The sequence below is a fragment of the Mus caroli genome, unplaced genomic scaffold (assembly GCF_978045245.1).
Source record: "Mus caroli unplaced genomic scaffold, Mus_caroli_1 scaffold_6, whole genome shotgun sequence".
NCBI classification, from domain to species: Eukaryota; Metazoa; Chordata; class Mammalia; order Rodentia; family Muridae; genus Mus; species Mus caroli.
This window is the reverse complement of record NW_028227261.1, coordinates 57,013,426-57,036,499: the sequence shown is the minus strand read 5'-3', so window position 1 is coordinate 57,036,499 and position 23,074 is coordinate 57,013,426. Positions and strand designations below refer to the sequence as shown.

At 46.7% G+C, this 23,074-nt stretch overlaps 1 protein-coding gene across 4 annotated transcripts in view; it reads left to right on the top strand.

Moving 5' to 3' along the window:
* Patj (PATJ crumbs cell polarity complex component) overlaps window positions 1–22,513 on the top strand; it is a 323,645-nt gene extending 301,132 nt beyond the window's left edge. For all 4 annotated transcript variants that reach the window (XM_029475856.2, XM_021159452.3, XM_029475855.1 and 1 more), the window contains 2 exons: window positions 6,221–6,327; window positions 20,804–22,513. In XM_029475856.2, the coding sequence (XP_029331716.1) occupies window positions 6,221–6,327; window positions 20,804–20,831 (135 nt within the window). In that variant the 3' untranslated portion in view covers window positions 20,832–22,513. The remainder of the gene's footprint in view (window positions 1–6,220; window positions 6,328–20,803) is intronic.
* Window positions 22,514–23,074: the final 561 nt, after the last annotated feature.

Here is a 23,074-nt window from a genome sequence, read left to right as displayed (position 1 = left end):
CAAGTCTTTAATAATAACTACACCTGGAGAGGGTACAAAATACTCCCATTAGACGTCTGGTGAGAGATCTCTAAGTTTTGCAGTCACTTGGTAATAAGTAAGGCAGCTCAAGCCAGGCGGTGGTGGCCCACGCCTTTAATCCCAGCACTTGGGAGGCCAAGGCAGGCGGATTTCTGAGTTCAAGGCCAGCCTGGTCTACAGAGTGAGTTCCAGGACAGCCAGAGCTACACAGAGAAATCCTGTCTCAAAAAAAAAGGCAGCTCAACTAGATTTAATACGTTCATGCCTGTCGCCCAGCAGTTCTGTGTCTAGCCGCCCAGCCTGACCCTGTGCATCTCCATCACCAGGCACATATGTAAGGAGCACTCATCCTTGAGCAGGCTCATGTTTTGAAGGGCTCTGGTTGAATAGGATGACATCAGCCATATTTCCCAACTGTCCTTTTCCTCTGGGGAAAGAAAGGAAAGGGTTCCAGTGCACATGAAGCAGAAGGCCAGACCACAGATCCCAGGGTGGGATTGTCACCAAACCTAAGAGTCACAACACATGCTCATGCATAGTAAGCCTCATTAATAGCACAAAGCAGGAAAAGGGGGATGTGTTCAATGTGTCCCTCTTTGAAGGAGGGACAAAGTGACCACACACACAGTCCATCTTAGGGTCCTGAAGTAAGACTGGAGCTTAAAGAGAGAGCCAAGGATATGCCCATCTAAGCAGTCCTGGCCCAAGACCTTTTCCACCACCTCTAACCTTCATTGTCTAGACTTCCCCCTCATCCTGTGGGGTGTTAGAGTTGTGTGACATCTCTTTCCTAAAGACAAACTCTCCCTCTAGCTGCCACCTTCCCTTCTCCCAAGACAAGCTTCCCAGGGAAATATCCAAATTGTTGGTATTCCTTGTTTCAATAGTGTGAGAGATTAAGAGACACAGATATCTCCTAGACTGTCTTCATTTCTGCCACACCAGTTATACAATCTCACCTCTCCAGGCCAGGGAACCCAGAGGCTAGAACACTTGAAGTTGCAGAGATCATGATTCCCCCATCTCATAAAAGGCCTCTAACTGTGTCCCTTCCCACTTTGGCTATCACTGGGTCCTGTCGCCCCTCACAGGACCTCTACTGCACACCTCCCTGAGGGCCGGACCGCTTCTCTCCCTTGTTTTCCCATCCCTGTTCTCAGAACCCAGTGAAGTTGAGAACAACAAGTCCAAGATTCACTTGATAAAGAAAAATAAAGTCTATTTTCTGTCCTCTTGGTGGCCTTCCCCTGCTCCCTCAAAGGACCCTGTGGTTACTTACCTCAGACCATAGTCCCCAGTCCCTGGTGTTCAGAGGCTAGGCTGAGCAGGACACGTAGGTCCCACCTCAGCGTTGAACTTGTACACCACTGACCTAACCCTTAGAGACTAGCTCCTCCCATTCCCAAGCCAAGCCCCAGGGAAGGTTTAGCCATAGCTTATCAAGTTACTGGGTCGGTCAGCTCTTCCTGCAGGTGGCAGATCTGCTGTCCTGGGCCTCCCCACAGGAGACCTGCTGTCCTTCATATTTAGCACTTAGCCTGAGGGTTCCACTCCTTCAAGACTGGCAAGAAGGTTCTGGGTGGGTTCTGGGTGGTTCCCTTTTCATTTTAGAGCTCATTGCGGGGAGGGAACTGTAGGACTCTTTTTATATTTTGCAGGTAGATAGTAAAGCTTTTTTTTTTTTTTTTTTTTTCCGAGACAGAGTTTCTCTGTAGCCCTGGCTGTCCTGGAACTCACTTTGTAGACCAGGCTGGCCTCAAACTCAGAAATCCGCCTGCCTCTGCCTCCCAAGTGCTGGGATTAAAGCCGCCACCACGCCCGGCTGATAGTAAAGCTTTATGGTGAGTGTAATGGACTGTAACTGGGGTGACAGCTAGGTCTGGAAAGTAAAGTCTGGCGTTCCTTTTCCTTCATGCCCCGTGATTGCTTCCTGGCATAGGATTAGAGAGTACTAGATTCTCACCAGGCACAGTGGCGGCTCCTGCCTGTAATCCCAGCACTCTAGAATGGCTATGAGTTTCAGGTTAGCCTGGGATGTGATCTCCAGGGGAGAGGGAGGGCTGGATGTGGTAGTGCCTGCCTAGAGTACCAGCTCCTGGGAGGCAGAGACAGATTGATCTCTGAATTCTAGGCTAGCCAGGACTGTATGTTAAGACACTAATCTCAAACAAACAAACAACAATAAGAAGGAAAAGGAGAAAGAAGGAAGGAAACAAGGGAGAAACAGGCAATATTTTAATGACTTTTCTGGTTCCGTCCAATAGGGACATGACATAGTCCCATGAGCATATCCTGTGGGACCAGCTTGAGCTTCTTTTTCATGAGATCCCCGTGTGCCACTCTTTTCCATGAGCATTCACTCTGATAGAAGCCTGGCTCCCAGGAGTTCCTGTAGACTGCGCTCAGCTTCTTTTCCCACACAGTCTGAGCCTGGGGGCTCACACCTTGCCTGTGCTCCTAACACTCAGGAGGCTGAGGCAGGAGGATCAGTTTCAGGCCAGCCTAGACTGCACACGAGAGAGACCCTGTCTTACCTCCTCTTCCCCATCAAATCCAGAACGAGATGGGGTGAGGCCAAAAAAGGAGGTTATTAAATAAGTGGTGGTGGAACCACTGTGACCCAAGGATCCATGTCAGCTGCCAACCATCATCCTGGGCACACAGCAGAGACTCAAAGGAGCTCAGAGTTCCCGGGTAGGATTCCAGGTCGTCTTGGTCTGGCTGTCCACTGTTTGATGGTTGTCTTAGGCCATTTTCTCAGGATTGGCAATGCAGAGTTATGTTGGTGCTAAGAAAGTTGCTGAGTTCTACCCTTTGCCTTCAAACGTTGTCAGGCATGCCTGTTGTTGCTGAGGTCCAAGGCACTTTAAGTGAGAAACACTAGGCAGAACTCACAAGGAAGGAAAAGAAACAAAATGGAGTCGTAAACAAAACAGAGGGCTGGTGAGACGCTCAGCAGATAGAGCAGTTGCTTCCAACCCTGTCAGCCTGAGTTCAAAGCATCCAGCATGGTGAAAGGAGAGAGCTGATCCCCGCATGACCTCTGACCTCCAAACATGTACTATGGCACATGCAGGCCCGTACTGCCCCAACACACACACACATACACACATACACACACACACACACTAAACAAACGGAAAAAGAAAAAGTTGGTGCTGAAGAAATGGCGGAGCAGTTAAGAAAGAGCGCGAGCTGGTCTTCCAGAGGACCAGGGTTCAGCTCCGAGCATCCACATGGCAGCTCACAGCTGTGTAGTTTCAGTTCCAGGGTATACAACACCCTCACACAAGACACATGAGGTAAAACACCAATGCTCATAGAATAAAAATAAATCATTTGAAAAAAAAGAAAAAGCAAAACAAAAATCAAAATGGCATTAGCTTGGTCAGTGCCTGGACCTCCTTCATTCACTCCCTCTGTCATGTCTCTGTGGAGTGGGGCCTACCTGTTAGATTTTCTCTCTCCTTAAAGGACCAGAAGCCCCGTCTCCACATAATCACCTCCATCTCTCTGTCCCTCCTGAAGGTTTCCAGCCCACTCATTCTCTTCAGGCTTCTTCCATAGGCACATGCTGGGGCATGACCTTGCTGCTCCTAGAGCTGGAGCAGAGATCCACAGCCACAAAAAACATGCACTGTCAATCCCTAAAAAAACGGGTTGAAAATGCAGAAGAAAACAGGAAGAATTAACCTAAGCAGGGGCACTAGTGAAGGTCGCACGAGGAGCAGGCTGTCGGCTAAACTGGCTTGTGTAGAGATTCCCAGCGAGAAAACTCTGGAAGATTGAAAGGAATGGAGGAAAGATTAGAAGTGTGTGTTGATTGGGGGTTGGGGGTGCTGCACAAGCTTAGCACCTTCTCCCACAAACAAAGGGACGGTGGTGAAAGGTTTCCAGGGGGAGAGTGCCATTGTGTATCTGGGAAGATGACAGGGGAAGGTAGAAGAGATGAGAAGAGTGAACAGGGCTGGGAACTCATCCCAGAGCAGGCGGCACCAGGAGGCTACTGAGACTAAGCACCTCAGTGCCTGTCTCAGATGACAGTTCCAGCCCCAGCAGGGGCTCAGTATTATACCTTCTTAGTTCATAATGGGGGAGCTGGAGGTGTAATTTGATAATAAGTAGAAAAAAATGAAAGGAAAAGTCAGCTGAGCAGAGGGAGTGCGTTTCGGGGTCCAGAGTTTGGAGAGGAAGTAGGGTGGGGTGCATGCTGTGTGTCCTCTGAGAATGGAACATGCTAGGCAGGCATTCTGCCACTGAGCTAAACCCCCCCCCCCCCAGTCCAAACTTGGACTTGGTGTCCTAATTTTGATAAGCTGAGCCATGTCAATGCAAATTCCAAAGTGGTGACTGGGCCGAGCATAGCTGCTGGGTTATAAGCACAGCAGCAGAACTTAAAGCCAGGGGATGGATGTGCTGTCACTTGACTCTGAAGTCACCTGGGCCTCTGACAGAGCCTGGAGGTAAGCAGAGATAGCAGAGAGCAGACCCTACCAGCAGCGGGAAAGTTAGGAGTATGTGGGTCCTGGAGGCTCAGGCCAGGAGAAGCTGGAATGGAATGTTTGTGAAGAGTGTGCCTTGAGAGCAGGCAGTGTCTGCCGAGGCTCTAGGCTATGTGAGACAGCCCTGCCTGCTACTGGAAGAAGAGAGTCTAGAAGGGAGCTTTTATGCTACACGTCTTAGACTTTTATGCTGCGCATGTCCCCATTTAGTTGACTATTCTTCCCATGACTGTATTTCTAGAACACGCTGCACTTGTGCGTAACTGTTTTCTCCTCATCTGGATGATCCCCAAATGCTTTCTGACCCCCTCCTCTGGCCCATCGCCTTTCTCCTGCTTTACAGGCAGTACAGACAGCTGTTTCACAACTGAGGCATGTGTGCCCTCTGTTGGTCTGTTCTGGAACTGCGTCACATCAAGTTTCCCTGCACTCCTGGGCAAATTCCTCTCCGGATCTGTGCAGTGGGACAGTCAGCCCTCCAGATCCCTGGGCTCTGTTCTGGGGTGGGGGTAGGACAGCCAGCAGGACAATGAGGTCAGAATGCTGAACACGGGGGACTGTTAGGAGAGCTGCCACAGGGCAGGACACCTTGAAGGTCATAGGAAGGACTTCAGCTTGTGGCCCTGCATCTAGTTCTCTGCAGATGACTTCAGGCAGAGTCTGGAGTAATCAGCTCCATGCTAACTTGGTTCTAGCTACTTGAGAACAGTGAGGCTGAGCAGTGAGATGGTTCCTGTAGAACTCCACGAGATGACTTTGTGGGTCAGCCTACAGCACCTGGGAGGACAGTGGGCTGAGACAGAGACATCAAGAATGGTACCAACCAATCTTACCTTATTGAAACCACAAGAACAGGTCACAGTCACCTGAAATGTAGAAAGCTACAAGAGCCCAGGCTTTGGGGCAGAGGGTTGGGGACATTAGCAGTGGGTTCCTGACGAACATCACTGGGGACAGACACATCATAAGGGTTTGGAGTTAAGTAAGGTAGAGCTGGAGATAGAGAGCTGGGGATGTCGTCATGGATGGTTTTTAAATTAATAGCACAAGACCCAGTGTGAATGAGAAAGACTAGGAACTCGGGAACTAGGCCTGTCACACTGCACAGGAGTCGGCAAGAGAGGAAGGCAGGGTCAGAAGACACGAGAGTCTAATGTACCTGGGCCCGTGGCACAGGCCTGTGATTCCAGCAGCTATTGGAAGGCTGAGGAATGAGGTTCGCTGTTCACAGTGCCTGCAGCTCTGTAAGGCCCTGCCTCAAAATAAAAGGTTTCAAAAGGAGGGTGTGGCCACATGGGTGAGTGAGAGAGTCCTCGCTCAGAGGCTCTGGATTTAGTCTCCAGTTCCACAAAAGAATAAAGAAGGGGATGGAGAGGCAGCAGCCACTGGAAGTCAAATGAAGGAAAGAGTTTAAGAGAAAAATGAAAGCCTCCAGCGCAGCATGGAGGTGCATGCTGAAACCCCAGCCCTGGGGAGGGCGCAGCAGGAACATTGAGAGTTTTAACACCAGTGGGACTCTGTCTCGGGAAGTGAGGGAGGAAAATGTGAGAAAGATGGGGAGAGAGAAAGGGAAACGAGAAACGAATAATTCATCTGTCCAGCTCTCCGTGCAGGAGGAATGCTGTTTAGAATACAGCCATGGTTTCTCCAGCATCCTTGCAACTTACAGTAAAATACCTTGTCACTCCCTCCCACAGGTTGTGGCAGATACCAACATAAGTGCCATAGCGACCCAGCTGGAAATCATGTCTGCAGGCTCCCAGCTTGGCTCCCCGACTGCTGACCGACATCCGGAAGACCCAGAGTGAGTGTTCTGATGCACAGTAGGCCTAGCACCTGAGCGTCAGGCTCCGGTGTGTGCGACCTCAGAGTGGAGGGATGCACGTGCTAAGTTCTCCTGCCTGACAAGGTCTGACAAGGTGTCTGTCAGGGCTCTCTGTTTCACACAGGCTCTGTTCCACCACAAGATCCTTCTCATTGCCTCGACACAAGCCTGTGCCCTCTATCCTAAGAAACTGCAGGTTGCCTAGGTCCACCCTGCTCTAAGATGCAAGGGCTAACATTTCCTTAACTCATTAAGTTAAAACCTTTGTTCTGAGGTGAAATCTTAATGTCCCCTTTGAGAACATGTGCCACTACAGCTAGTCATTGCCAGACTGTTCATTAAAGCAATGTTTCTGAGGCTAAACTGATACAAGAATAAAGAACAGGAGGCCGGTGACATAAAGGCACTCGGCACGCAGTCTGACCACCTGAGTTTGGTCCCTGGGGCCCACAGAGTGGAAGGAGAGAGCTGACTTTCACAAGCTATGGGCCCCTGAACTCTACGTGCCTGGGTATGCACCTGCACACACACTCCAAGACACTATTTGTGGAGACTCTGAGGATATGTTCCCCAGCAGAGTCGAGGATCCGGTATTAGCAGGTTCCCTAGGGGTTATTCTCCAGGCAGGCAGAGAGCAGCTGCACTTAGAAGTGCTGTCTGGAACTGTTCCTGTCAGCATCTGGTCATAGTGTGTGCTCAGTGAATGCTACCAGCTAATAGTTCATGTAAGAATCCGGGATCAACCGGGCGTGGTGGTGCACGCCTTTAATCCCAGCACTCGGGAGGCAGAGGCAGGCGGATTTCTGAGTTCGAGGCCAGCCTGGTCTACAAAGTGAGTTCCAGGACAGCCCCAGCTATACAGAGAAACCCTGTCTCGAAAAACCAAAAAAAAAAAAAAAAAGAATCTGGGATCACAGCGATCCCTAAGGGACTTTATTAGGGGTAGGAGTCACGGTTTATCAACCTAAGTGATACTCTTAGGTGTGGATTCTTGAAGAAAAAATATAAACTTTTCCTACCTCTTTTTCCTTATGATACATATCATCAAATATGACAGAATACAAAAGAGCATTCTTAAGCTACCACAGCTCTTTAAATCAAAATCAGGGTGGGGAGAGAAGGGGTGTGCTCAGTTGGTAGAGGACCATTCTTGCCAAGCCTGGGTATGTGATACCCTATCTCTCAAAGAAGAAAGAAAAGAAAAAAGAGAGGAACAGAGGGAGGGAGGGAGGGAGGGAGGGAAGAAAAATCAGGGTGGTGCCAAAGCTCATGCCTGTAGTCCCAGCACTCAGGGCTGCAAGGCAAAGACCACCCTGAGCTACATGATGAACCAGTGAGATTAGAACCCAGATCTTTGCAGAAGAGCAGTGGTGCCTTTGTCATCTGGTCCTTTGCTGTAATTCTACAGCTTTGGCTGGGAGCTACTAGCACAAACAATCCCACAGCTAAACTCTGAGTGTCTTTTTTTTTTTTTTTTTTTTTTTTTTTTTTTGGTTTTTCGAGACAGGGTTTCTCTGTGTAGCCCTGGCTGTCCTGGAACTAACTTTGTAGACCAGGCTGGCCTTGAACTCAGAAATCCGCCTGCCTCTGCCTCCCAAGGGCTTGGATTAAAGGCATCCACCACCACCCGACTCTGAGTGTCTTTAAAAACAAGTCTCTGGGGCTGGAGAGATGGCTCAGTGGTTAAGAGCTCTTCCAGAAGACCCTAGTTCAGTTCTCAGCACCAACTCACAGCTGTCTATAATTCCAGTTCCAGAAGATCTGGCGCCTTCGCACAGACATACAGACCACCAGTACATATAACAATAAATAAATCTTAAAGAAAAGAAAAAAGAAAAGAAGAGAAATGAAAAAAAGAAACAAGTCTCTGCTGGGTGTGGTGGTCACACCTTTAATCCCGGCACTGCAAAGGTAGAGGCAGTACTCTTGAGTTCCAGGCCAGCCTGGTCTATGTAATGAGTTCTCAAACAGCCAGAGCTACATAATACAGAGATATAATAGATACCCTGGCCCAGAAAAAAACAAAAACAAGAAAAAGAAGGGAGGGAGGGAGGGAGGGAGGGAGGGAGGGAGGGAGGGAGGAAGGAAGGAAGGAAGGAAGGAAGGAAGGAAGGAAGGAAGGAAGGAAGGAAGGAAGGAACTGTTAAGGTAGGGCTGGGCAGGAGAAAGTAGCTGAGGTTAAGAGCGCATACTGTTCTTTGAGAGGACCTGGGTTCAGTTCCCAGCACCCATGTCAGGCAGTGTCATAGCCACCTGTAACTCCAGTTCCAAGGGATCCAACACCTTATCTACTCCACAGGAATCTATATCCACATGCACATACCCTCCCTAAACACACACACACACACAGAGACACACACACACATTTATGTAAACCATATCAGCCATTGCACACATACATTATTAAAAACCATAAAAATAATTTTCAAAACAGAAATATTAAGGTATTATGAGATAAATTGACATGATCCAGATGATGCTTGCTCCCGATTGCCAGTAGCCCAGCTATGCAGGTATCTAAGGAAACTAGTTCTGTGTTTGAGCTCTTACCTCAGTTTCCTTCCCAATGTCCTTGGCAACAAGGGTTATGTCTGCAAAAGCAGCCAAAATCACACTCATGTCCAGCTTCCAGGCCATGACTGAGCATGCTCGTGAGGCCACAGTAAGTCTAAACTTACTCATGCCGTCACTACTGCTCCATGTGAGAACAGTTCGTGACTAGACATCTCTCTAAGGCCAGGCATTGAACTAGTGCTGAGTTCTGAGGATTCAGAGAAATATTTATAAAGATGTGGCCCTACCCAGCCTTAAGAGAAAAGTAGACTTATAAATCCATAGCTGTGGAAGGGCTGGTAAGAGCAGTTAATTCAGGGAGAGTAGGGCCCTTGAAGCCATTGCCAAAAGCCCAACTTGGGGCAAGGGGTTAATTGGTGAAGCTAATGATGAGTTTTGAAAGAATTGGACTAAGCTGGGTGGTTTCCAAAACCATCCACAATTTGTACAGCACAGACTATAGCAGTTACTGTAGACAACTACTAGACATAAACATTGCATCAACATGCAGTGGCTATTAGTGTCAACCAGATGGAAACCTACCCCAAAATAACTGAGGCAGAGCTGCAGGGGAGATCTAATCAGAACAGCAAAATCAAAGGTCACATACCCCATTCTCAGAGGAAAAGAAAAGAGACCCTCCCACCACAAACCAGACAGTGTGGATGGGATGAGGACCCCAGATTTCCTTCGATTTTGACCATCCTTTGGGTGATAGCCTGTGGGAAGAAGGACTGAGGTATAGCTCAGTTGGTACAGCGCTTGCCTTGCATGCACAAAGCCAGTGGTTTGATCCAGAGCACCACATAAAGCCAAGTCTGCTGTTTCAAGCCTCTAATCCCAACAGTTGGGAGGCAGTGTCATAGAAATCCAAGGTCACCCTTGGCTGCATAGCCAGTTCAAGGCCAGCACTGGCTTCAGGTAAAATGAGATTAGATGGTTTGAGCACACATGGGTGATTTAAACTTTAGTAAAGTTGACTGAGAGAGAAGACTTCCATACTGATGAAAATCTCAGTCACCCATTTGAAGCAGGTTGTCTTCACCCCTCTTGGTCCATGCTGATGGCCCTCTTCTCTCCTGGCTTCTAGTTATTGTTTATATAGCCATGATTCTGAACTAAGCTTGAAGGAGCATGTAGAGGGAAAAGACTCATTACCAATGGTGTGGAATCAGGATCGAGGACAGAAAGCCTGGGCTCATCCTCCTGAAGGGTACAGAGGAACACCTTACTGGAGGTAGGCTTGGCAAGGGTCTTTCCACCCTAGGAGAAGTGATATGTACGAACACTTGGGCAGGAAAAGGGATTCAGTTCCCAAGCGCTAGCCTGCCACTGCTGGTTAGGGGCCCATCTGGAGACTGCAGGTATCCATCTTGCAGGTATGGCCTCTGCATTGTGGGCTGTACCATCCACACATTCTTTATTTAAACAGCACAAGTTGGGTTTTAAACTCTAGGATAGTCCTCACTTTCTGACTAGCTACTGGATGTGATGGTGGCTGCCATCCCAGCACTCGGGAGGCTGAAGAAAGAATATTGATGGCCATGAATTCTAGTCAACCCGGGCTACTGTTCAGATCACACTTCAAAATAAAGGGAGGGGATTTGGTAAGATGGCTCAATGGGAAATGGCACTTGCTGCCAAGAGTGATAACTTCCAGTTCCCTCCTTGGAACCTGTGTGGTTGGAGGAGAGAACTGAACCCTAAAAGCTGTCCCATAAAAGCACATAAAAGTGTGTGTGTGTGTGTGTGTGTGTATGTGTGTGTATCAAGAATTTGTTCAAGCCTTGTAGTACATAAGTAGATTTGAGCTGCTTAGGAGGCTGAGCCAGAACATCATGATCTCAAGGCCTGCCTGAGCTACATGGTGACTCTTGGTAACTTAGCAAAACCCTGCCTCAAAATCAAAATCAAATCAAATCAAATGAAAATGGGTAGGGATGTAACTCAGAGCTACACCTCTTGCTTAGCAGACACAAGGCCATGGGCACCAATTTGTCTTAGTCAGGGTTTCTATTCCTGCACAAACATCATGACCAAGAAGCAAGTTGGGGAGGAAAGGGTTTATTCAGCTTACACTTCCACGCTGCTGTTCATCACCAAAGAAAGTCAAGACGGGAACTCAAGCAGGGCAGGAAGCAAGAGCTGATGCAGAGGCCATGGAGGGATGTTCTTTACTGGCTTGCTTAGTTAGGGTTTTACTGCTGTGAACAGACACCATGACCAAGGCAAATCTTATAAAAAAGAAACAACATTTAATTGGGGCTGGCTTACAGGTTCAGAGGTTCAGTCCAATATCATCAAGGTGGGAGCATGGCAGTATCCCGGCAGGCATGGTGCAGGCAGAGCTGAGAGTTCTATGTCTTCATCCAAAGGATGCTAGTGGAAGACTGACTTCCAGGCAACTAGGGTAAGGATCTTTTTGTTTTTTCGAGACAGGGTTTCTCTGTGTAGCCCTGGCTGTCCTGGAACTCACTTTGTAGACCAGGCTGGCCTCAAACTCAGAAATCCGCCTGCCTCTGGTGAGGGTCTTAGGCCCATACCCACAGTGACACACCTACTCCAGCCAGGTCACACCTATTCCAACAAGGCCACCTAGAAATGGTGCCACTCCCTGGTCTAAGAATATACAAACCATGATGGGCACTATCCTCAGTACACACCACACTGAAAAGGGGCCAGCCTAGACTACATAACAAGATCTTATCCGAATAAAAAGGATGAATTAAGAGCTAACCACAGGGAGCTAGAGAGATGGCTCAGCGGTTAGGAACACTGACTGCTCTTCCAAAGGTCCTGAGTTCAAATCCCAGCAACCACCAGCAACTCACAACCATTCATAACAAGATCTGGTGCCCTCTTTTGGTATGTCTGAAGACAGCTACAGTGTACTTACATATAATAAATAAATCTTTTAAAAAGAAGAAGAAGAAGAAGAAGAAGAAGAAGAAGAAGAAGAAGAAGAAGAAGAAGAACAACAACAACAACAACAACAACAACAACAACAACAACAACTAACCATAGGCCAGCCAACAACAACAACAACAACTAGCCATAACAACAACAACAACAACAACAACAACTAACCATAGGCCAGCCAACAACAACAACAACAACTAGCCATAGGCCAGCCAGTGGTGGCGCTTGCCTTTAATCCCAGAGGGAGGCAGAGGGAGGCAGAGGGAGGCGGATCTCTGAGTTTGAGGCCAGCCTGGTCTACAGAGTGAGTTCCAGGACAGCCAGGGCTACACAGAGAAACCGTGTCTCAAAAAAAAACCCAAAAAGAACAAAAACAAAAAACAAACAAACAGCACTCATAGCTTCGCAGTATGGAAGTCTCTCTCAAATCTGTGTTTCCATTGAAATGCAGTCCCTCTCGGTGTCTGCTCTTGGAATTAAATGGCATGCATTGTGCTTTCAGAATCTGTGTTTCCATTGAAATGCACTCCCTCTCGGTGTCTGCTCTTGGAATTAAATGGCGTGCATTGTGCTTTCAGAGTCCTTGTGCCTTACTTGGATTATTACCTTGGAGAAAGGCTGTAAGGTTGGGGCTAAATATTGTAGGGGTTATGGAGATCCACACGAAGACCTCCCAATTTATGTCAAGACTATATTTTCAAAGGTATTGATGTGTTAGAATGGCGGGTTGCATCTCAACAGCACACTAGGCCAAGACAGTTCCTCGCGGAAGAGGTTTTATTGGGAGGGAGAGACAAGGTGGTGGCAGAAAGAGAAGAGGGGGAGAAGAGAAAGAGAGGAGGGCAAGGAAGGTGGTGGTAGAAAGAGAAAGTGAGAAGAGGTGGGGGGCTGTTCCCCTTATTTATATGGAAAATGACATACCACAGGTAAAGGTGGGAGGTGAGCCAAGTGGATTATGGGAATATGGTGCCTGTTGTCTTGGCAACAGGTCTGCAGGTCGTTCTGTCGCCTATGTGATGTCATAGGTTTGGGAGGTCCTGACGCCAACAGGTATTTTTCCTGTTTACTGTACTTTTTTAAACAAAGCTAGTGAGATTGTCAGTGCATTATAGGTGCATTGAACTGTTTTGCTGAGGGCTACACTTGTGTTGGGAGGAGGGTTGCTACTTCATCTAGGTCTCATAGGAAACCCCAACCAGGAAAGAAAGTGTTACACTAGTGCGATAAGAAGTACTCATCTGCCAGGCGTGGTGGCGCCCGCCTTTAATCCCAGCAGTCGGGAGGCAGAGGCAGGCAGATCTCTGAGTTCCAGGCCAGCCTGGTCTACAGAGTGAGTTCCAGGACAGCCAGGGCTACACAGAGAAACCCTGTCTTGTCAAACAAAACAAAACAAAAAAGTACTTATCTCTTGGGGAGACAAGAGGAGAAGCTGGCACCCACAGATTGAAGTTTAGCTTCTGTAGCACCTGCTCTGGAGGCTGCCTGTTCTAGGCTTAAGAGGGATTCAGCTTTGTCCTTCAAGAAAGAAAATCAGGGACTTGGTGTGATGGTGTACAACTTTAATCCCAACATTCAGGAGACAGTGGCAGATGAGTCTCTGTGAGTTCAAGGCCAGCATGGTGAGTTCCAGAACAGCCCGGGCAAGGGGTTGGTGGTGATGCAGAGATCATGTGGCTATGGAGGTGGCTTAGTGGGTAAGGTGCCTGCTTTGTAAGCATGAAGACCTGAGTTCAGATGGCCATCCTCCGCAGAAGGCAAATGTATAATCTCAACACTTCGGGGCAGAGACAGGAGATCCCAGGCTCTCAAGTCAGCCAGTTTAGTGGATTGGTAAGCTCTGGGTTCAGAGAGAGACACAGGCTCAACAAATAAATGTGGGAACAAATAAGGATAATGATAGAGGAAGACATCCAACATAAGCCTTTAGCCTCCACAAAAACATGCGTAGGCAAGCACGCTCGAATCTCAGATTGCTAGGAGACTGTCAGCTTAAGGCAGTTTCTCTTGCCGGCTACTCTGCCAGGTACCTGATATGTTGGTCTAATACCAAATTACAATGTTTCAAGAATTAATCACTTTCCCAAGCTGGTGTAGATACACACCTATAGTCCTAGTACTCACAAGGCTGACACAGGAACATCACTGGAAATTCAAGGTCAGCCTAGGCTACATCGTGAGAACCTGTCTTAAATAAAGAAAAACAGCAAACAAATAACAACAGCCTCACACTACTCCCAGAATGGCCCAGGTAATCAGCACGTCTGCTGCCTCTGCATGGCTTCTAGAGTAATCATTTCTCATCTCAGTGTGAGTTTTGAAATTAGACCTTGATTTTCTTGTACAGTTTGCAGGCCTGTGAAAAGTACTTAGGATAGACATTGCAACTTTCACTTATTTATTTGTGCATTCATTTTTGGCTCATTAATGTTGTAGCCCAGGCTGGCCTCCAGCTACATAGCAAAGGGTGGTCTTGCCTAAATCTTGATCCTCCTGACCTACCTGCTGAGAGCAGACTGCAGGAAAGTGTGGCCACACCTGTTTTCTTACCATTTTGTATTCACTTTTAAAGCAACAGTCATTTATTCACTAATTGATCTAGCGGCTTTTTAGGAATTATTTTCCTAAAGAAACAAAGGCTCTTGATGAAAATATATTGTTTGAAATTCTTAAAGAATTTAAAAAAAATTTTTTTAAAAAAAGAAAAAATAAGAAAAGATTTTTAAAAGAAGTACAGATCAAGCTAGACCTTGTATCTTCCTAGGATGTTTTGCTAGCACAGATGCAAGCTTACTGTTACATGCACAGAACTCGCCTGTTAACTGTACCCTTAGATCAATGGCTATTTGCTCTTGGATGACACTAGATGGCTGGAGGTTTACCCATCAGTTCCTGTGGGTGGCATGTGATTACGGCACAGTAGACAGAGAACACATGTCATTCCCACTTACCTAGCAGAATGCAGCTGGTCAGAGAGGCAGCTTTGCCATGCAACATAGTGGCCAGCCTGGGAGCCCTTAGGTAGATGTGTGTGTCCACTGTCCTCTACGTGCAGTGGTGACCATTATTCTCAAGGGGCATTGTTGGGAGCGTCTGCCTATAGTACTAAGGCTGCTCCTACCTCCATAGAGCACCCGATAGATACCCTTGACTACTTGGTGGTACCCATGGCCATGTTAGCTGCCATAGAGAAGGCTGGCGGGCCTTTGCCTTGTGCTAGAGAAGAGCCAGCTAGCCTATTGCGCCTGTCTGTAGGCCCCAGTATGGAGGGGAGCGTCATCAGAGCACACAGCTGAAAGCGACATCAATATGTATTACTGTGCAGACAGGTGGCACATGTCCCAGTACTTAGAGACTGACACCTGGGAGAACTGCTAAAAGGTCCAGGCAAGTCTGGGCTACAAAGTAAAATACTGTGTATAAATAAATAAATCCAAAAAATAAAAAAGAAATAAAATAATGAAAGAAAGATCATCCCAGCAGTGTGAAATGGCCCCAGCAGTAGTGAATAGACTGTGTACCCCAGGAATAGGATGATACACCCCAGAAAGCCTTTGGGAAGACCCCTGGCAGGGTATCCTGAAAGCACCAAAGGAGAATCCCATGTAAGGGCTGACTATTGACTGTCCTGGTAAACTGTTTTCTTGATTTAGTTGAGGGATTTGTTTCACTTTTGAGATAGGAGCTCGAGTCGCCCAGGCTGGCCTTGAACACCTCACCTCACCTCACCCACCCACACCCATCTCCTAAGTACCTGGAATGCAGACGTGAGTCATCATGCCTACCTTGTTTTTTCATGTGTTTTATTTTTTAAGGAACGTACTGTTTTTGTTTTGTTTTGTTTTTCAAGACAGGACATACATACACATTACCTGGCTGGAGTGAGCAAGTTTTTTTGTTTGTTTGTTTGTTTTTTGTCACGCCTACTAAAAATAAGTTTCTGAATCTAAAAGAAGAAAGAAAACAAGTTCTAAGCTCTGGCCCATAGCCCACTTAGAGCCTTCAGTCTTGATGAGAGAGTGTTCCTGGGGCTAAGCTGGCTCAGTTGTTAAAGACCCTTGCCCTTAAGCCTCATGACTTGCATTTAATTCCCCAGAACCAATGTGGTAGAAGGAAAGGACTGACCCCCAAAAGTTATCCTCTGACCTACACACACACACACACACACACACACACACACACACACACACAGAGTAAACGTGAGGCATATTTCAATGCAAGTAATAGCAACAGCCATTTTTACTGGCCCTGCAGCATTGAAGGTTGCTGAGCCTTTCTCATTCACATCTTACTCTTCCAGGCTATGTCAGCCTAAAGCTGACAGATTCCCCCCACCCAGAGCTTTTTTGAAATGACTGACGTCGTTTCTCCTGCAGGCACATGTACCCCACTGAACGCTCCCCTAAGAATCTTTCTCCTCAGGCTTCTGGAGCCGTGAAGCATGGGTGTAGGTTTATAACAGAAACGTTCCATGAATACTTCTCTTCCTTGACTAAAAGACTATTCAGCATTGCCCATAGGACTCTTCACCACTCCACGGATATGACCAGTCATAAGTGCTGTTATCATGTAGTCATAAGTGCTGTTGTTATCATGTAGAAATCGAGGGGTCCATCCGGCGAGCCATCTGTTAGGGTGCAGCCAGCCAGGTGCATGTTGGCCGAAAGCCTCAAACCATGAGCTGGAAGGATGGCTCAGGAGTTAAGAGTGTGTACAGATCTTGCAGAGTTTGGCTCCCAGCACCTATGTGCCCATCTCAGGCAGCTCATAACTGCCTGGAGCTGCATCTGCAGGGAGGGTGGTGACTCTGGCCTCTGGCCTCCCTCAGGCACCAGCAATCATGTGTCATACCTATACCCAGGCACGCAGTTTTTAAAAATAAGTCTTAAAAAGGAACTTTAATGTCAAAGCTGCCTGAGGTCTTAGTCCTCTCAGCAACCAACAAGAAAATAGGCCTGCTGAGAAGGTAGAGATGGGTGATCTCTGGAGCCAGCCTGGTCTACGTAGTGAGTTGTAGCCCACCAGTGTTACATGATGAGTCCTGTTGAAAGAGATAAAGAAGAAAGGAAGAAAGAACAGAAAAGGAAGGAAGGAAAAGAAAGATGGTGATGATTTAGGCAAACTCAGAAAATTACGGGCAATGTTTGGCAGCCCCAGATAGTCTGTGACACGAGTGTGAACATCATGAGAGTTCAGACGGAACAGGCTTTATCTGAAGTGCTTCAGAACAGCACTGTTTTGGATTTGGGATATTTTATTCAGATTATAGGATATTTACATATGTGGAAGGAAATTCACTCAAGCTTCCTATCTATTTTATTTATACACACACATATAAAACAGAAGATAATTTCATACAGTATTACTGGTAATTTTCTCATGAGCAGATTTGTAGTATGAAATTTTCCACTTTGAATATCATGCCACAAAACGTGCAGCAGATGTTTTTCAGATTTGGGAATTATTTTGTGTTTCCTGATTTAAGGATGCTCAACTGAAATACATGGCTGTCTGGCCAAGCTGGGACACAAAGCTCGAGAGCACAGCTTACGTGGAAGCCCTTGTGTCATTCACACACATACACACACACACACACATACACACACACACACACACACACACACACACACACCAGTTCTCTTCTTTCATTCCCAGTGCCACACTGATGACACAGAACAGACAGCAGTTGGTAATGGCAGGTGTTTCCAGCGAGCTGCAGCATGGTGCACATCAGTACTTGGGCAGGAAGTCATCCTTGCCTACAGTACAGAAATTACGGCCAGACTGGGCTATGAGAAACTGTCTCCATTAATTAATTAGTCATATAGCTTCTTTCCCCTTCCCTAGTTAGACCTAGACATATATATTTTTATCATATAATACATAAAGAAATTTTGCACTTTTTGTAGCTTCACATTTCTGGATAATTACCCAAGGACCTCAGGCCTTCCTACTTTGGGGTGACATGGGTCTGAAGGGCCTTGAAAGCCTCTTGGATCAGTTTGCCTCGGAGCCTGGGCAGGATTCAGTTCTGTGCCTGTGGAGTCTCAGCTCTCTCCACAGACTAGCTTTCACAGGATTCAAGAGATCCCAAAGAGATGGGGAAAGCTTTCTGCCAGTCATCTGCTAAGTTTCTCCCTTCCCTTCTCCCTTCCCTTCCCTTCCCTTCTCCCTTCCCCCTTCCCTTCCCTTCCCTTCCCTTCTCCCTTCTCCCTTCCCCATTCCCCCTTCCCTTCCCCCTTCCCCCTTCCCTTCCCCCTTCCCTTCCCTTCTCCCTTCCCTTCTCCCTTCCCTTCCCTTCTCCCTTCCCTTCCCTTCTCCCTTCCCTTCTCCCTTCCCTTCTCCCTTCCCTTCTCCCTTCCCTTCTCCCTTCCCTTCTCCCTTCCCTTCTCCCTTCCCTTCTCCCTTCCCTTCTCCCTTCCCTTCCCTTCCCTTCCCTTCCCTTCCCTTCCCTTCCCTTCCCTTCCCTTCCCTTCCCTTCCCTTCCCTTCCCTTCCCTTTTCTTCCCTCCCCTTCCCTCCCCTCCCCTCCCCTCCCCTCCCCTCCCCTTCCCTTCTCCTTTCCCTTCCCTTCCCTTCCCTTCCCTTCCCTTCCCTTCCCTTCCCTTCTCCCTTCCCTTCCCCATTCCCTTCTTCCCTCCCTTTTTCCTTTCCTTCCCTTCCCTTCCCTTCCCTTCCCTTCCCTGTCCTTTCCTTTCCTCTTTCTTTCTTTCTTTCTTTCTTTCTTTCTTTCTTTCTTTCTTTCTTTCTTTCTGTTGTTATTGTTTTTGTTGTTGTATTGATTTTTATTTTTTGGAACAGGGTTTCTTTGTGTAGCCTTGACTGTTCTGGAACTTACTCTTCAGACAGTCTGACCTCAAACTCAGAGATCCATTGGCCTCCATCTCCAGAGCGCTGGGATTACAGTCTCGTGCCACCATGCCTGGCATTTCATTCCCATCTTAATCCCAGGGATTTCCACTGATGCCCACAGTTTTAGAGTCTCATTTTAGAGAGAGTGCTGCCTTCTGTTTGTTCTATGCCTTGTTTTTGTTTGTTTTCTTTTCTCTGAGACAGGGTTTCTCTGGTAGCCCTGGCTGTCCTGGAACTCCCTCTGTAGGCCAGTCTGGCCTCAAACTCAGAGATTCCCCTGCCTCTGCCTCCTGAGTGCTGGGATTAAAGGCATGTCACACCACTACCTAGCTGTTCTGTGCCATTTTGAGGTCTACCATAATGACAAAATAGAAACCTCAGATTTGATCAGGTGACATTGAAGCCACTGAATCAAGTGTATAGCATCTGTAAGATGTTAATAACTCACCTGTTTATGTAACAGTTTTGCCAGGTGACAGTGCTGAAACCTTAATGAAGCAGTGACATCCTTAAGGATGGCATTGACTGTAAGACTAACATAAGACTCAGTTCTACCTAGACATTATATTCCATGAATATGACATGATACCCAGTCCCATTTAACTCTTGAGTATTGACCAAAATTCTGCTTCTATGAGAGAACTGTGACAATTGGACAGCTCTACCAGTGAGTTACTTAGATGATTCATACTTTACTCTTAAGCCATTATTATTCAAACAACAGTAGGGTACTCTATTTTTCTTATTGTAAAATGTTGCTTAAACCAAGCGTAGTGGCACAGGCCACTAATCTCAGCAATCAGAAAGCAAAGTCAGGCAAATCTCTGTGAGTTCAAGACCACCCCAGTCTACAAATCAAGTTCTATGCCAGCCAGGGTTACATAGTCTAAGGAAAGAAAACAAATGCTTAAAATCCAAACATAATGGTGCATACCAACAATCTTAACCCTCAGGAGGCAAATGTAGGAGAGTTCCTATAAATTCAAGGCCATTCTGGTCGTCATATCAAGTCCCAGATCACCCAGGCTATTGTACTGGGCTGGTTTTGTGTCAACTTGACACAGCTGGAGTTATCACAGAGAAAGGAGCTTCAGTTGAGGAAATGCCTCCATGAGATCCAGCTGTAAGGCATTTTCTCAATTAGTGATCAAGGGGGAAAGGCCCCTTGTGGGTGGTGCCATCTCTGGGCTGGTAGTCTTGGTTCTGTAAGAGAGCAAGCTGAGCAAGCCAGTAAAGAGCATCCCTCCATGGCCTCTGCATCAGCTCCTGCTCCCTGACCTACTTGAGTTCCAGTCCTGAGTTCTTTCAGTGATGAACAGCAATGTGGAAATGTAAGCCGAATAACCCTTTCCTCCCCAACTGCTTCTTGGTCATGATGTTTGTGCAGGAATAGAAACCCTGACTAAGACAGCTTTACAGTGACCCTTCCTCAAAATAAATCAACCAAAAAAAAATGTCTATAAAAAATTAATTGGGGGGGGGGCTGGAGAGATGGCTCAGTGGTTAAGAGCATTGACTGCTTTTCCAAAGGTCCTGAGTTCAAATCCCAGCAACCACATGGTGGCTTACAACCATCCGTAATGAGATCTGACGCCCTCTTCTGGTGTGTCTGAAGACAGCTACAATGTACTTACATATATAATAAATAAATCTTTTTTAAAAAAATAATTGGGAGCCAGGCGTGGTGGTGAATGCCTTTAATCCTAGCACTTGGGAGACAGAGGCAGGCAGATTTCTGAGTTCGAGGCCAGCCTGGTCTACAAAGTGAGTTCCAGGACAGCCAGGGCTATACAGAGAAACCCTGTCTCAAAAAACAAAAACAAACAAAATTAATTGGGGGCTGGCAAGATGGCTCAGTTGGTAAGAGCACTGACCGCTCTTCCGAAGGTCTTGAGTTCAAATTCCAGCAACCACATGGTGGCTCACAACCATCTGTAATGAGATCTGATGCCCTCTTCTGGTGCGTCTGAAGTCAGCTACGGTGTACTTACCTATAATAACAAATAAATCTTTTTTAAAAATTAATTGAAGTCTTTAAATTAAGTCTTTTGATAGGCACAGGCATAAGGTAGCAGTTTTAATATTGATTTAATCTGCTTAACACTGGTCTAAACTGGACTGTTTCTTGTTTGCAGGGAGCAGATGCAGAGGACGGCTGATTAAAGCGAGGTGACCAGATCTTAGCTGAAATGGCGAGACCCTGGAAGGCATTACCATGAGCAAGCTGCCTCCGTTCTAAAGCAGCAGAGAGGGACTGTGGCCTTGACTGTGCTGCCGTGAGCTGCGTGTCCTGATCATGGCACACTTTTTCAGGAGACTGCTGCAGAATTCTGTGGCTTCCGGTTGGGATGAACAGTTGCCTCGGCTAAAGCTCAGCATCATCACTGGCTCCGACTCTGTTTGCAGAAACAGAGCTGCTGTCTCTGCTTCCTACTCACATCCCTCATCCCCACAGAGGCTTAGCTGCAAGCTCCTGTGGTCTCATCTAATGAGTAGAAACAAAGGTTTAGCTTGTCATCTTAACTTGTGATTTACTTATGCTAATTTGCCTCTTCAAATAAACCAGAAAACATTAGCAGTGTAATTAACTTCCTCGCAATGAACTATTCATACTCTGCCGCTGGGAATTACTGCATTCTGTTCTGTGTGACTCAGTCAAGTAGACCTCGCATCCCTGCCTCTAGATAGATCTGCTGTTAGTCGTTGGTGATTCTGAGGAGTCCATTTACAGACTTTGTAATCTACTTGAAGTCCTAACAGGCTTTGATTCTGAGTTTGACAAGCGCACACTGCTCGGCAAGTATGCCTTGGTCTCCACAGGAACAAGTAACCCTCGAGTTTGAGTTCCACCCATGCTAGCTCACATTACTGGGACACTAACTGGAAGTGGTGGGCATCTCAGCAGATCGGAATCACCCATTCCCTACCCCCCTAGACTGCAGGTGAGGAGGTGGAAACCCTAGACCACACTGTAGACTGTAGAGATGAGCAAGTTTGATCAGCCTCAGCCTTATCAGAAGCAAGTTACAAGTTTGGTTAGCCTTTCCCTCACCTTCGTACCAACCTGCACAGTGGCTCAGCCTGCAGCAGCTGTGTGCAGCTCGGGAACATAAATCAAATGACCTGGGAATCAGACACAGAAGTGCTTAGCTTGAGTTTCCCAGCCTCCACCTCCTATTGGCTGAAGTTCTATAGCTAAGAGAGCAGCTGCGGCTGAGAGCATTAGGAGTCCTCAGAGCATGCAGTGGGCTGGGAAGGGAGATGGATGGTCATCACCAAGCACCGTAGAATCGTCTGTTGAAAACAAAGGAGACTACCATGAAGGGTCAGCAATAGACATAGCTTAGCATTCTAGGACTATAACTCGATGCAGCAGAATGTGCAGTAATTACCCGGAATTTAATGGGCCCTAATTTAAAATGTTATTTAATTAGTGAGGATTTTAACTGATATTCCTTTTGAGTAGATGCAATCCCAAAGTGCATTAACTCTTGTTGAGATATTATTTGTGGCTATTCTAAAGTGCAGAATGCCACAATTTTATGTTGATGGTGTATTCCAATGACTGGTATTCAGCTTTTTGGGATTCTGTAGGGTTTTTAGAATTTATCATGTATCCAAAATACATGGTTTTGTTAGGCTCTCATCTCCCAGTTCATGAGAAGCCACCAACCTCAGTGTCCTCTGTGAATGGTACCCAAAAGAAGGTCTCAAGCAGCAAAAACTAAATGAAGCCCCAATGAAAGTGCACCTTAGAAGATAAAGATAACAGCATTAATGCTCTCCAAGTGTGATCTGGCTTACTTTTGATGGAATGGCGGCGTTAAATACACATTTTGAAATAATGTGGTGTTGTGTCTTTATTTACACATCATCCTTTTAGGGAATGCCACTAGAAATCTATTCATGAAGAAATTGTGGTACCTTGTGCATCAAGTTCCTCAGGGACCCTGCCTCTTTCCAGGACTAGTGGGTAATTGCTGGGCCCAGAATTCTGTGATCCTATCAGAGCTTCCTACACACCAAGAATGCAGTGATTTACAAACATAATTTTCTTACAATTACACATACTACTTTTGTGGCCCTTTAAGTCTAGTATTCATATCGTTAGTTGGAGTTAGCCCAAGAGGTAAGTGAACTAGAAAACTAAGACTTCAGCATGGTCTTACGGATAGATGTTTCTAGCTAAGGCAGCTGCCTGAGGAGCAAGCAGAGACATGGTGGATGCTGTACACATTTAATCTCTATATCTAATCTAACTTTATTTTGTTCTTTAGTTCAGCTTTTCACGGTGTCCTGTTACAATATGGGAATCTGGGCTGAGGGTGTATCTCAGATGGTAGTACACCCTCTTCTGATTTCGGAGGGTTTTAAATGTGCGTGAACTTTTCTTTTCTTTTCTTTTC